A 13,118-nucleotide genomic window follows, 5' to 3' on the forward strand; every position below is an offset into this window, starting at 1 on the left:
CCTGCTGCAATAAACTGCCAATATCTGGCAATCTATTTTGGATGAGGATGGCATTTAATTCCAGTTCCTTCAGTGGGAGCTAATTCCTTATTCAGATTAATGTATTTTAGTTCTTTTGCAACTGTCTAATAATAATATCCAAAAAGAGTTTTTCAAAGCCCTGCCAGAGATTTGGAGTGAGAAAAAGTTGCAATGGACTTGAGAAGGAGCCTGGATTTTCCCTGTGGAATTATTCTGGTAGGTTTTTTCTCATGTCAGCGCAAACACAGATTATTCCCTAGGAGTTTTGGGAAATCTTCATCTGACATGAGCCTCTTCTGTTAAGATCTCTAGATTTAGCATATCCTCATACTTACAGAAATTTCATGGAACTTTTTGTTTTGGGTGATTTGAAATAAAAGTATAGTGGCATTCATTCATCTCACCTAATTTTCACCATCTGAAAGGTTAATGCATAATATGAATATTATTTCTCTGGTCCATAATGTCTTTGAATGGTGAGTTTCTCCTGTCCTAATGTAGATGTTTAGAAAAACTGAAATTAATTACTCCTGCAGATTCACCCTTCTATCCTCTGGTTGCACACTGGGCTCACTTTAGATTAGATGCTGAATAGGAAAGGGCTCATATTAGAGGAAAGAGATGTGTTGCTATCGTGACTCTCTGCATGAGCACCCACAAATTGCTCCACCACAGACCCTCATTGGAAGGGTCCCAGCTTGACTCGGAAGACCAGACCAGGTCCCACTCACTGCAGCAAAGGCCCTGATGTTGTGGTCAAAAAGAGAAGAAGAAATGGCCTGACCCCACAATTTTTTTTCACAAATGTCACCAGCCATTTCCTAGACAATCGTTCTGCAATCATGCTCAAGTTGGACAGGAAATAGGATATGATCCAGATGAATATTTCATAACTATCCTGTTCAACTAAGTTTTAGGACTGTCTGCTACCACAATTTTCCCCTGGCACAACCAAAATACAATTAAGAAATGACAAAATTCAACAGGGACAAAATGGAGCCAATTTGTGACATTAGGGGTATGAGGATTTTCAAATTTGAAGTGCTAGGGAACAATCAAACAATGCACAACATGGCAAAAGGACTTTTACCAATCATCCAAGTCCAAATCAAATCACGCATCAAAAATCCACAGTCAGCACAAAACTCCAGAAGAGGACTTGTTTCCTTCTAGAAAGGAACAAAACAAAAGGAACAAAGAGAAGCAAAATTCCATCAAGGCTTCCCTGACAATTTCACACATCCTCTGCAGCCTCCAAAGCACTGTTCAAGCTGCACACAGGGAGCTGTGTGTGTCCTGCTGAGCTTGATCTGCAAGAAGGTGAAGGAGGAAGGAGAACATCAAGTACTGAATGAATATGTCCCTACTTGCAAAGCAGTGTCAGAGTCAGAGGTAAAAGTGCGTGTCTTTTCTCTGGGGGCTGCAAAACTCCAGCTTCAACATCAACTTTGTCTTTGACCTTGGTCGTGTCATTTAAGTGGTGCACCTTCACTTTGAGATTGGCAGAACTCAGCTAACATGAATCAGTTCCAAGGGAGAACCCTATGCTGCCCTTTAGGCACCAGAATGCAATCAGAGCTCTTCAGAAAATTGTATTATTTTCTGCTCAGTTTTCTAACTGCTCTGGATCTGTCTGTGTAAATTCTGTGACTCAGCTGCTGCTGACATGTCCTTCTTGCTTAATATTATCTGTGAACTTCACTCCTGTGCAATTCAATTCCATTTCCTGATAATTAATAGAGATGTTAGATGAGACCAGACCTAACACAAATTCTCCAGATACCCTGCAAGATATCTTCCATAAACTTGTTACATTATCATTTATCATGATTCCTCATTTACAATCTTTCAGCCAGTTTCCAACCCACATGACTGATTTCCCATCCAAGCCAATCTGAATTAATTTCTCTATTAGGGTTTCGTCATAATCCTGCACAGTCCATGGAATGGGTTAGACTGACCTTATAAACCTTTTATGTGTTTGACCTCTTGATGTTACATGGAAGAGTCTCATAAAACTTCAACAGCTCTGAATTTCTCAAGCAGCACCACAGCCCTCCTTTATGATGGGAAAAATCAATGTAAAGGAGAAGTCACAGCAGAATATGAATTCTTGAATGCATAGCCCTGCACCAAAACCACCATCCAACACCCCAAACTGCTCCTTTACCAAACATCTGGAATGTTGTCCTTTGTGTTTACTGTCACCTCATGGAAGAGGCTGTGGGAAAAGCCAATTCAAATTGTTTAGGCATGAACCTGAGTTTTTTCAGCTTCATCCTGGGCTATTCCCTATCCTGGTTATCTTTTCTTTAGCTGCTCTAAAGGAAATGAAAACACATTCCATTCTGCCTTATTTTTCTCTGATATTTTTACTATTTTAAAACGTAATCGGGTTTTCCACAATGGAAATATCAGAATAACTCCTAAAGGAGCTTTGTTCAGATCTGTTAAGTAGTGACAAATGATCTGTTTTAACTTGCCTTTTGAGGTGAATGTTGTGATGAAAAAACCATGGATCATATGCAATTACAGCATTTGACATTTATATGAGACAAATTTCCCTTCAAGGATGTCCTCCTTCTCCCACTTCCAAAATCCGATAATTAAGGCAAGAAGATGGTAAAAGTTGTAAGGATACAGGCTTTATTATTTTAGGAGTATATATTAAAAAAAAGTCACCCTTTTCTTTAAAATTGAATTCTCAAAACCAAAAATGAAATGCTTTATGAGACCAGGGGAGATCTTAAGCTTGTCAAGCTTGTGAAATTTATTTTAGGGTATATACCTAAAGCCTAATGCTTGTGCTAATCTTGAAGCCTGGGGATAGAAAAGAGTGGAGAGACATTTGTAAATCTTCAGAAATGTTCACATTTCTCTGTAGGTGTCCCAAATTTCTATGCCATTTACAATGACAAATCTGTTGTGCACCAACTGGGTGACCAGTGTTTTCTACATGCAGTTGGGATATTAGTTATGGACAGGAAAATTTAAGGTTAGTTAACAAAGAAACACCACTGCAAGAATATTTATTACCACATATTCCAGTCATTCCTGAAGAGAAGTGGGTTTGTCATCTGGATGCAAAAGTCTACATGGTGAAATCTCTTTTGAGGGATGTTTTGTGCTTATCTGTGAATAAAACCTCACTCAAAGAGTCAAGAACATGAACAAACCGAACTGTGAATTTTAGGGGAAAAATGCACATGAATATTTCCATGTTGCATCTACTCGGCACTGAATTTATTAATGTATTTGTTTAATGTATTAAAATCTTCACTAAGAAATCATCCTGGAAAATGATTAGGAAAAAGGTGATTTATATTGAAGTTTCTGCCAAAGAGATGGAATTGCATAATGAAACACTGCTAACAACATCTTTCTTCTTAATGAACCACACAATTTTTTACAAACTACACAGGCTTGGAAAACTGGAAGCCAGAATCACTTGTCCCATCAATACAGTGCCTTGGTCTTCAGTGAAAAACTTCATTAACAAGAGCCAGAGCACCCTCCTGGTGGGTAAATTCATGTGCAGGGGCACTGGGCTGTGTCCTCACCCAGCTGGGTGACTTTATTTTGCTGTGATTTTCCTTCCCTAAAGTTTGAATATAAGAAAAAAATTTCCTCTTAAAGTGAAAAATTTTTTTCCTCCTTTATTTTCTAATCTAAAGTATAATGTGAGTTTTGCAATAATTTTGAAAGACTACCTAGAATGACCCCTTTTAATACAAAAAACCAGGAACATTTTGTTAGGGGCATGTCAAAATGAAACTGTGGGAACCTGTCCTTATCCTTCCATCCTTCAAAATGAAATTAGGTACAGGATGGACATTGTTTCAAAAATGCTTTTGTTTTCAAGAGTACTGTAACTTCAGATGGAAAAAGATGCAGCTGAAGATTTTTGGGCCATCCCAAAAAATGGGGTTATGCAAAATTTAGTCCAGGTAATTCAACATTTAGAACAGAAGCACCAAAACCCTCCATGGCCACTGCTGAATCATAGCACCCTTTAGGTGATGTTGACACGTGTAAAAATGCACCATGCATGTGGCAAGAATAACAGCTGCCCATCAGGCTGACAACACTCGTGTGACACTGGTAGAAACAATTACACAAAGTGTAAGAGACGCTTTTCTTTCTTGTTTCAGTGTCAAACTTGGGCACGACAGCTCAGGGCCCCAGAACCAGCCCTGTAGGTGGTGTTTATCCTTACATGTTGTGAGAGATACATGTCAGGTGTTTGGGCCACCCTGTGGAAGTATTAACTGGGCTCTCCGAGGCGTCCCATCATTAACACAAGGGAATAACTGTGGCAGGCTGGAGATGGATCTTTAATCCTCTTTGCTTACACTGCACTGCACTAGGAGTCTCAGTGGTGTCTGTTGCCTTCAAAGGTGTGGGGCAGGAAGGCAGGACTGCCCTTTACCTTCTCAGATGCCCTCAGCACAGACAAGCAGGCTTTAGGGTTTGAATAATTTTTAAAAAAGAATTGGTCTGCAAGACACCAAAATATTTGCCATCATGCGTACTCAGGAAATGTTACACAGATGAAGTGCCCAATAATTTTTTAGCTATAGATCATTATCAGACCAAAACTTTCTGCAAATTAGCCAGCTAGTGACATGCCAGTCTCACAACTCATGCTCACCCAGCAGCTCCCTGTCTGTCATGCCAGTTTGCTGGCAAGAGTGGACTGGAGGAGGGAGTGTTTGATGGCAAAACATAAAACCAGGGAGAAAAGCTGATCTGGCCGGCTCACAGCTGTGAAGGCTGTCTGGTGTCTTGCAGAGCTGCTGCTGGTATGCAGGAATGTTGTTGTGTAGGAATTGCCCACCAATGTATGAATGGTGTTAAGGAGAAGAAAAAGAACTTCAGCAAAATTTCATACCAGGGCTGCCACCAAAAAAAAAGAAATTATTGCCAGTTTGCCCTTGAGCTGATCCCACAGTAAATCTTTTTAGATGGAAATCTTCCTGCTGCCACCAGCTCACCCTTGCCAGTGTCATCAGAGATCCCCAGCACTTCACCTTAAGCTCCTGCTCTCAAATGGCCTGACCAGTGTAAAAGTGAGGCCAATTCACACCCAGTGAGTCCAGGGCTAGGGCAGTGACATGCGCCACTGCATGTGATCATCTCTGCAATGCTCAGGACCTTGGTCACTGCTCTCTCCCTTTGTAGGATGCTTCACAGCCTCACTTCCAAGAACTTCCTTTGCTGCCTATTCCCCACATGAGCACCTCACCCCTTGGCAGGTAGGAAAACAGAGAACAGGACAAATACAGTGAGAAAAAGAGGTATAAAAAACTTCATAGCTTGCTCCTTCGGCCTCTCGTTGTCTTCCCCTCTCCTTTCCATCATTCAGTGTGTCTGCTTTCCTACATTGTTGAAGATTCTCATTTGTGTTTAAAGCTGTTTCACAGCTCAAGTCCCAGCCACATCTCACTGTTTGCACTGTGAAGGAGCAGTGGATGTGGGGCCTGCATAAATTAAAAGCTTTCAATACAAATGCGAGATCACGGTTTCCTCAATTCACTTCTCTTGGAAAACCAGTAGCTGGTTTCTTTTGTAATAACCACTGCATAGAGGTTTTTTATCTCAATGTCTGAAGACATTTAATATGGGTTTTGCTCTTAGATTACTGTTTTACAAACACCTATCCCAGCCTTACCTACATCATTTTTTGCGCACTAAGATACGCCTGTAAATGCATACCCACGTGGTTGCTAATACTGTAAGAACTTCTTTTTGGCTGTATTTATCAGTTTAATTTCATCCTCTCACTTCTACCTTATATAAGGGTCTCCTCTCCTCTCCTCTCCTCTCCTCTCCTCTCCTCTCCTCTCCTCTCCTTTCTCTGGGAATATGCCATGCCTTCTGTACTAATGCGAATAAATTTTATTCTTCTGCCTTGCTGGGTGGTACCTGAATTTGTTTCAATTCTTGTTACAGATACCAAGAATACCCATCTGTTTTAAGACTGAAGACAGAAGTTCAGAGCCCTCCAAGAGCTCACATAGCCAGTACAGTAGGGGGCTACAAAGATGTTTGGGAAAACATAGATGTGACTGTTATAGGAAGACACCACGTCAGTGCAGAAACATTGGCAAGCCTTAACAAAATAGTTAAGGAAATAAATGTTTTTTTCTGTCCACAGAGGACTGTCTTTTTAGAAAAATGGCAAAGTTCTGCAGGGCTTTCTCCCTTTGGCAAGCAGATGACATCCATTCTAGATCTCCAGGGATGAGCCATTATCACTAGCAGAAGGGGTTTATAATTGCATCTTGCTCTTCTCTCCTCCTAAACAACCTTCCAATTGCTTCTTTATTATTATTCACATCAAGGCCTGGCACTGCACAAAAGGCCATGTCCCCCTGCAAGTGCTGACAAAAGTAAAAGTGGAATAGCTGGGAGGGAAAGGCAGGAAGCAGACAACCAAGGTCATCCAAAAGGTCAATGGTGAACACTTTCTTTGCAGTCTTCTACATGGCCAGAGCTCTCAGCTATTGGATGGGAAGGAATGAGCCCCACACCCAAGGAACTTGGTCTCTACACCCCTGGTCAGCTGAAGGTGGAATGTCCCTCGGAGATTGACAAGGAACTAAGTTCTGAACTGAAGAACGATTGAAAAAGAACATCCAAACACTCGTTCTTGCTTTGCTTGGTCTCTGCTGCCTTTCTGCTGTTTGTTTACATTGGAGTGGCTTATCCTGGTACATGTTAACCCAGTTTCATGCTCCCAGTGTAGTCAGGGCTCATAGTCTGGCTTTGCTTTATGGGAGAAGAGTGTTATCTTAATGCTCGGTCTATCAGAGCCGAGGCAGAGACCTTTCCTAATGTAGTAAGCAAAGGGAGGAGTGGAGAATTCTCCTAAAATGCAAGGAAACATTTTCTTGCCCAAACTGAGCAGACAGGATGCCTGATCACATCCTCAAAAGCTGATATCTGCAGAGCCATCTCCCACCAAAGGCACAGCTCCACCAGCCCATCCAGGTGAGGAGGGTCAGGAACCCTCCCCAGTGCTGCTGGACAGTATGGAAACACAGTTGGAAGGGTAAAAGTGTCTTTTTTCCCCAAATTAGTTTCCCAATCTGTGAGCCAGAAGATGCTCCTCGGCTTCAAACATTTTCCACTTGCTTTCATGCTACTGAGCAGCTATTCTGAGCTCAGCCAGCCCCATCCTGTCTTCATCTGCAAGGCTGAGATGAAAACTATCTGCAGCCTCCAGCCTCCCTCTTCTGATCTTCTCCCTGCACATGTCTTATTATTTTGCTGTGACTTAGTAGCTTTTTCCAGCCACAGAACACTTCACAAAATCCTGAACCACATGCTTGGACTGGGACAGGTGGTATCACAAATGGGTGCAGAGCCACACTGCTTCTGAGGAAGCACCTGCTCATTGGAGTTTGGGCAATCTTACACTCTAAGTGGTTTTACTGGAGGGTTAATCAGTTTGTGGATATTATTGGTGCATAGATGCCTACTCTGACGGAGGTGGGCTCTGGTTTCATATCTTCTCTGTCCCCTCAGGGACATATAAGGAGGGATTAATCTTAGAGCAGTCAGAAAGACTCCACAAATGCAAATGGAGCGAGACTCATTTAAAAGTACAGCTGTTAATGCGAGAAAAATTGAGAATCTGGCCAGTAGCAAAACTGCAATTAGAGATTTCAAGATGTTAAATGAATGCAAGTAATGCTTCGGCTTAAGCAAGAGCAGACTCAATATCCAGCTGATGTGTTCATCACAAATGTGGTAATAGAGATTTCTGGTTTATTGGCTGCTATTTTGCCTAGTGTTCATAAATGACTGATACTTAATTAATTGAAGGCAATATTACAGGAACCAATCTGCTGACAAAGGTTTCTTTAAACCAGCAGTTTTCATATTTATTTTGATCTCAGACAGGCAAGTTCTCAGTTATTATCTTTTCTCAGAAAAAGTAGCAAATAAACATGAAAAGAAACAAAGAAACAATAAAGATGCAATACCTGAAAAATGTTTTTATGCCTTTCTCTTTTTCCCTTCCATATAAAAACTGTGTTCAGAAATAACTTCCATTATTTTTGTTTGGAGGGGTTTTTTTGGCTTTTTCTGGAATCGGATAGTAAAATTTTCTGTGGTTATAGGCGAATCAGGGTCAAAAAGCAATCTCTTCCCTCATATTTCATGGTACACAAGAAGTAATCCTCAGGTAATCAATAATTCTGTTTATACCAACAAATAAACTGTGCCTCAGACCACATTCTGGCCCTGGAGGCAGGGGCACAATGTGCTCACTTCTAGGAACACCACACACTGTTATCAGCAGGATGAAGCGGATTTACCAAGCCAGAGTGGACTCTTTTCCATGCTGTCTCCCAAGTCATGCCCAGTCACTGTTCTGGAAGTCTCAACTGACAAAAACAAAGCTGATATTTGCCAAAACTTGAGATTTAACAGTTTGATGACTGATGCTGAGTGCTCAGTCTGTGCAAGTTAGGGCATAGTCCAGACTCCAAGCACAGTAACATCTTTTTTATGTCCTGAACTGAGGAAAGCATGAGCAATGTTCTTCAGGAAGTGTCTAAAAAATCTTCATTGAGACTTCATATATCCAGCTTTGTTTTCCTGCTCTGCCACAGTCTATCTGCATGACCTTGGGCAAGTCACTCTCTGGCTGGGCTGCAGACTGCAGTGAACAGGCTACTGTGTCCCCAAAGGAAGTAGAGCTGGCATTTTCCTTCAGCCTGGTTCACCTGCACTTGCCTACAATGACCCCTAAGTAGCCAGAGTGGATTTTAAACCCACCTCAGGCATTTGAAACCACCCTGCACTCTGTGCTCTGAATGTGAATGCGTGTCTCTGCTCCTTGTGACTGGAGAGACCAAGTTCCTGCCTTACAGAGGGATAGGTAAAGTACAAGTATTTAGGGCTGTAAGTTCTTCCAACACTACAGCAAGTAATGGTTAAACAATTGTCCTTCACATCCAAATTTCCTCAGGAAAAGCCGAGCAGTTTCATCAGGTTTTGCAGCCCTATAACAGCTGCTTCAAAACTGGAGCAGTTTGCCGAAACCTGCTTGAGTGGTTCCCAGAAAGTCCTGTGGGAAACCTGCCAAGAACTCACCCCCTGTCAGCCTTCAGCCAGCCTCACCTGAGAGGTTTGAACTGATTTGGCCTCCATCAGGAGATGAGAAGAGAGACAAAGTAAAAGCTTCTCACAAGGCTTGAGGGAAATAAAAAACTACAAGATGTTTTTTGCAGCTCCCAGATGGAGGAGTGGAACAGCTCAACACTGTCATTGTGTCCCAGAGCAGCACAGTTTGACACTTGACCCATGTCAAGTAAAATAAACTGTGCTGTAAACTAAACACATATGGGGCACCTTCATGGTTTGTAAATCCCCATATTGTTTTTAGAAGAATTTTGTTTAATTTGAGGCCGTTATTAAAAGAGCAAAACCTATCAGAATTAACCAAGCAACATGACCATTGAGAAAGTGAGGCAACCTAGAAGATCTTACAGGGTCCTAATGTTGCAGGAAAGTTTAGCTGAGAAGAATCCCAAGGACATGGACCAGTGAATGCGATGAACACTGGCCCACACTGAATAAGAGCAGGCAGATTTGGGTCTCTTGTTTGCAGTCCCATGAGGTTTAACCACAACTTTTCCTTAATGTCAGAGTTCAAATGTGAAGAAATACAAAACCTCACAGATACAGCGACAGGGGTTCTGTGCCTTTGCTGAACATCCAGAAACTCATCTACCCAAATGGATGCAGCATCTGAGATGTTTCTCTTTAAACACAGTGAGACGCCTCAAAACAAGAAATACAGGCCTGAGTTTCCACAGCCTTTGCTCAGAGGTGCAAATAGAGGGAGGTCAGCAAACAGACTGAGAGCTGGGATTAAACCAAGATCTTGCCCATGGTTTGAAGGAGTTCACAAGATGTTGCCCACAACTTCCTAACTCTTGCTAGATGGGACAGCAAAGATGACAGACATAAACTAGTGAATTATTTTATACAAAACAGTAATTTAATCCCAGCAGCTGGAGCCAAAGAGACCAGAGAAGGTGAGTCTCTGCAGACACACCGTTGTTGAAGACCAGCCCAGGTTCAGGGCTGACCACAGATCCATAATAGAGTCCTTAATATATAAGAAGAAGCAAAATAGTGGCAAAGTGTGTTTCTCTTTCTCAGTAAAAGCAGGACCCACAGAAATGAGTTATAATTGCTGGCTTTTATCTGAAGTGCAGTCACAGCCTTTGGTGGCTTTACCTTCTTTCACTGGCAAGAGGACAAAAAGCTCCCCACCCTGCTCTGTCCAGCTTTAAACTGAGTTACTTAAGGGTGTTTATTCCCTCACCCAGAAGATGAAACACAACAAGTCTTTGGGGGATTGAAGATGCTGGGATGGTGTTTGGCAGTGCTCTGAGTTAAACCTCTGTGTTTTAGGAAAACCTTTCTCTGTATGTGAATTATCTGACAATCCAATATGTAGCTAATCCAGACCACATAATCTCTTCCTCTGCTTTTATCTTTAAAAAAAGGAGGAGCTGTAGGCAATCTTCTAACGAAAAAAACCACAGTGCAAGTGACTGCATCCTAGTTTTGATAAGATCAGTTAGGGTTTGTCTAGAGAAGAAAATTAACCTGGATTTAGAGGATAGGATGACTATTTCTGTATAAAGTTGCTTTATAACACTTAGATTATCAGTGTTCTCCACTGAACTACCTTAATTTTAATTCTAAAAATAAGCAAAATGTAAAGGATTCGCTTTAATTCTGCAGTAATAGCATGAAGATAAAATTTGTTCAGGGATATTTAATCCAGAATAACTTGTTTTTCTGAGCACTCTTTGCACTCAAGGCTTTCCAGCAGTAGCAAGGACACCTTTTCATTTCCACACACTCCACTCAGGCAGCCACAACTCTGTACAAAGCAATTACTGTAACATCTACAGCCACGGGACCAAATCCAAGCTGTTCCACCTGGCACTTTTATTGAAGGAAAAAGACAATCAAATAAAATCAATCTATGTCTCTGCTTCAGATTTCGGAACAGGCACTGACTTTATGGGATCTTTTTCTGGTAAATGTACAGTAAGAAACAAATTATAACTTCAGTATCTTAGTGCTGGTACTTGCAAGAGCATGTCCCTTACCCCCAAGGAACTCTTTGAAAAAGAGGGAGAGGTAACCCCAGAGATCTCTGGTTTACAAGGAGGAGCATGTCTTCTCCCCCATGACCCGAGCCATGAGTAAATAGTGTCCTAGGGAGTTTGTTACACTCTGTTAAATAAATCCTGCCTCTGGTGCAATGCCCAGGGGAGCATGCAGATGTACTGTAATCCACAAAACTTCTTTGATGAGCTACCTGCAAACTTTGTACCTTATTTACTTACAGCAGGTTAGTCATGGTGAGCGGAATTGCTCCAGATGGGAGGGAAAGCAGATGGGTGCTTGTGTGCCAGGGAAATAGTCCTGAGATAATTTGTGTCAAATTGCTTATTCTTTTAATTAGGAGGACTGAAACTTCTTTCACCTTTCACCTTGTTTCAACTTTGCTGGAAGCCTCTAGCTGGTGGGATCCATCCCAAAACTCCAGCCCATCCATCAGTGACAGAGTTAACAATTTTTACACTGAGAGAGGAAAAAAAAAAAAAATCCCACTTCCCTTCACCTTCTTTGCATACAGGTAAAGAAGGCAGGACACCTGAAATTGCTTCTGGCCCAGACCTCCTGCTGCTCTTACAGCACTGGCAGGGGCAGGGAGACACAGGACCTCACTGCACCTTTGAGGAAAGCTTTTCCTGGCCACATTAAAGACAAATTATCCCACCACAGCAGTGAGGCTGGAAAAGGTGATAGTGCAAACCAGCTCTCCACCCCCCACCGACCTCCTGTCCCTTTCCCCCCATGAATGGAACCTTCAAGGCATTGCAAGGTCTGCCGGTGCTCAGGCTCTTCTCCACTCCCTTCTTCTCCTGCTCCAGCAGCAGCGTCCGGTTCCCCACCCTCCCTCCTCGCCCAGAGCAAAGCAAGGCACCAGATTCAGCTGCTTCACGAGGAAAGCCCAGATCACACACATTTCCACAGAGAGAGAGAGATATGATTATATTTCTCTTTGCTGCTTAGGACAAGAAATGAAGTGCTGCCTCTTTAATTGGCGAAAGCATGCAGTAAGAGCATACCTTTAATTTAGTGTTGGGATAGCTCACTTGCACCCTGGCTGTTGTCTTATTGGAGAGGGCAGCCTGCCTCAGATCCTCTAGCACTGAAATAATATCATCCAGCACGCATTTCTTATCCTGATTTCTCAACACACACAGATGGGAAAAAGTATAATTATAGCCTTTGTAGTTCACCTTCATTTCCAGCACGGCTCGGTGGATCTGCAGGATCACATCAGCCTGATGCAAAATATTGCCTCCGGGTTTGGAGAGGAGAATCACCCTGCCATACCTCCCCGGGGTGTGCAAGTCCGAATACAGCTGGCTTTTGGATTGATCGAGGGAGAAAAGGCTGCTGGCTAAGCTCCTCTCGATCTTGGCCAGGCTGTGGCTGGGGGCTACCAGGCTCTCCAGGTCAGTGTCAGGCTGGAAGCGGTTGAGCAGGCTGAAGCCGAAGATGATGGTCAGGACTGCGGGCACAGTGAGGAAAAACACCGGATGCCTGCTCACGAATAAGCCCAGCTTGTAGAAAAACGACTGGAGCCCTCTGTGTATCACCTGCCGCAGCATCCTCCACCAGATCCAGCCTGCAGATGCTCCTGGCCGTCTTAGAAAGCACATGTGACATGTGTAGCTCCTTACCCCTTCCTGCCAGTTTCCCTTTCTCTCTCCCTCTCTCTCTACTACTCCTTTAAAAGACTGCAGCAAGTTGCAGCAAGACAGCCAAATATTGATCAATGGGGTGTGTGTGTGCGTGCGGGTGTGTGTGTGTGTGCCGGAGATGGAAGGGACCGGGCAGGGGAGGGAGGGAAGGGGGGGTGGGGGTTCCTTGCCTTTTTTTCCCTCTTTCTCTCCTTTTTTTCCCCCCCGCTCTCCTCCCTCCCCCAAGCCAGGCAGCATCGCCGCCCCCCTTCCCCTTCCTCCCTCCCTCCCGCCCGGTGC

The 13,118-nt window shown here is 43.0% G+C and overlaps 1 protein-coding gene across 2 annotated transcripts in view; it reads right to left on the bottom strand.

Annotated features, from left to right (window-relative positions):
* PTCHD4 (patched domain containing 4) overlaps window positions 1-12,797 on the bottom strand; it is a 78,987-nt gene extending 66,190 nt beyond the window's left edge. The window contains exon 1 of one of the 2 annotated variants that reach the window (XM_058802655.1): window positions 12,372-12,797. In XM_058802655.1, the coding sequence (XP_058658638.1) occupies window positions 12,372-12,797 (426 nt within the window). Of the gene's footprint in view, window positions 1-12,197 lie in introns of both variants that reach the window. The other variant, XM_058802654.1, reaches the window with a different exon arrangement.
* Window positions 12,798-13,118: the final 321 nt, after the last annotated feature.

This window comes from Ammospiza caudacuta, chromosome 3 (genome assembly GCF_027887145.1).
Source record: "Ammospiza caudacuta isolate bAmmCau1 chromosome 3, bAmmCau1.pri, whole genome shotgun sequence".
Lineage (NCBI taxonomy): Eukaryota > Metazoa > Chordata > Aves > Passeriformes > Passerellidae > Ammospiza > Ammospiza caudacuta.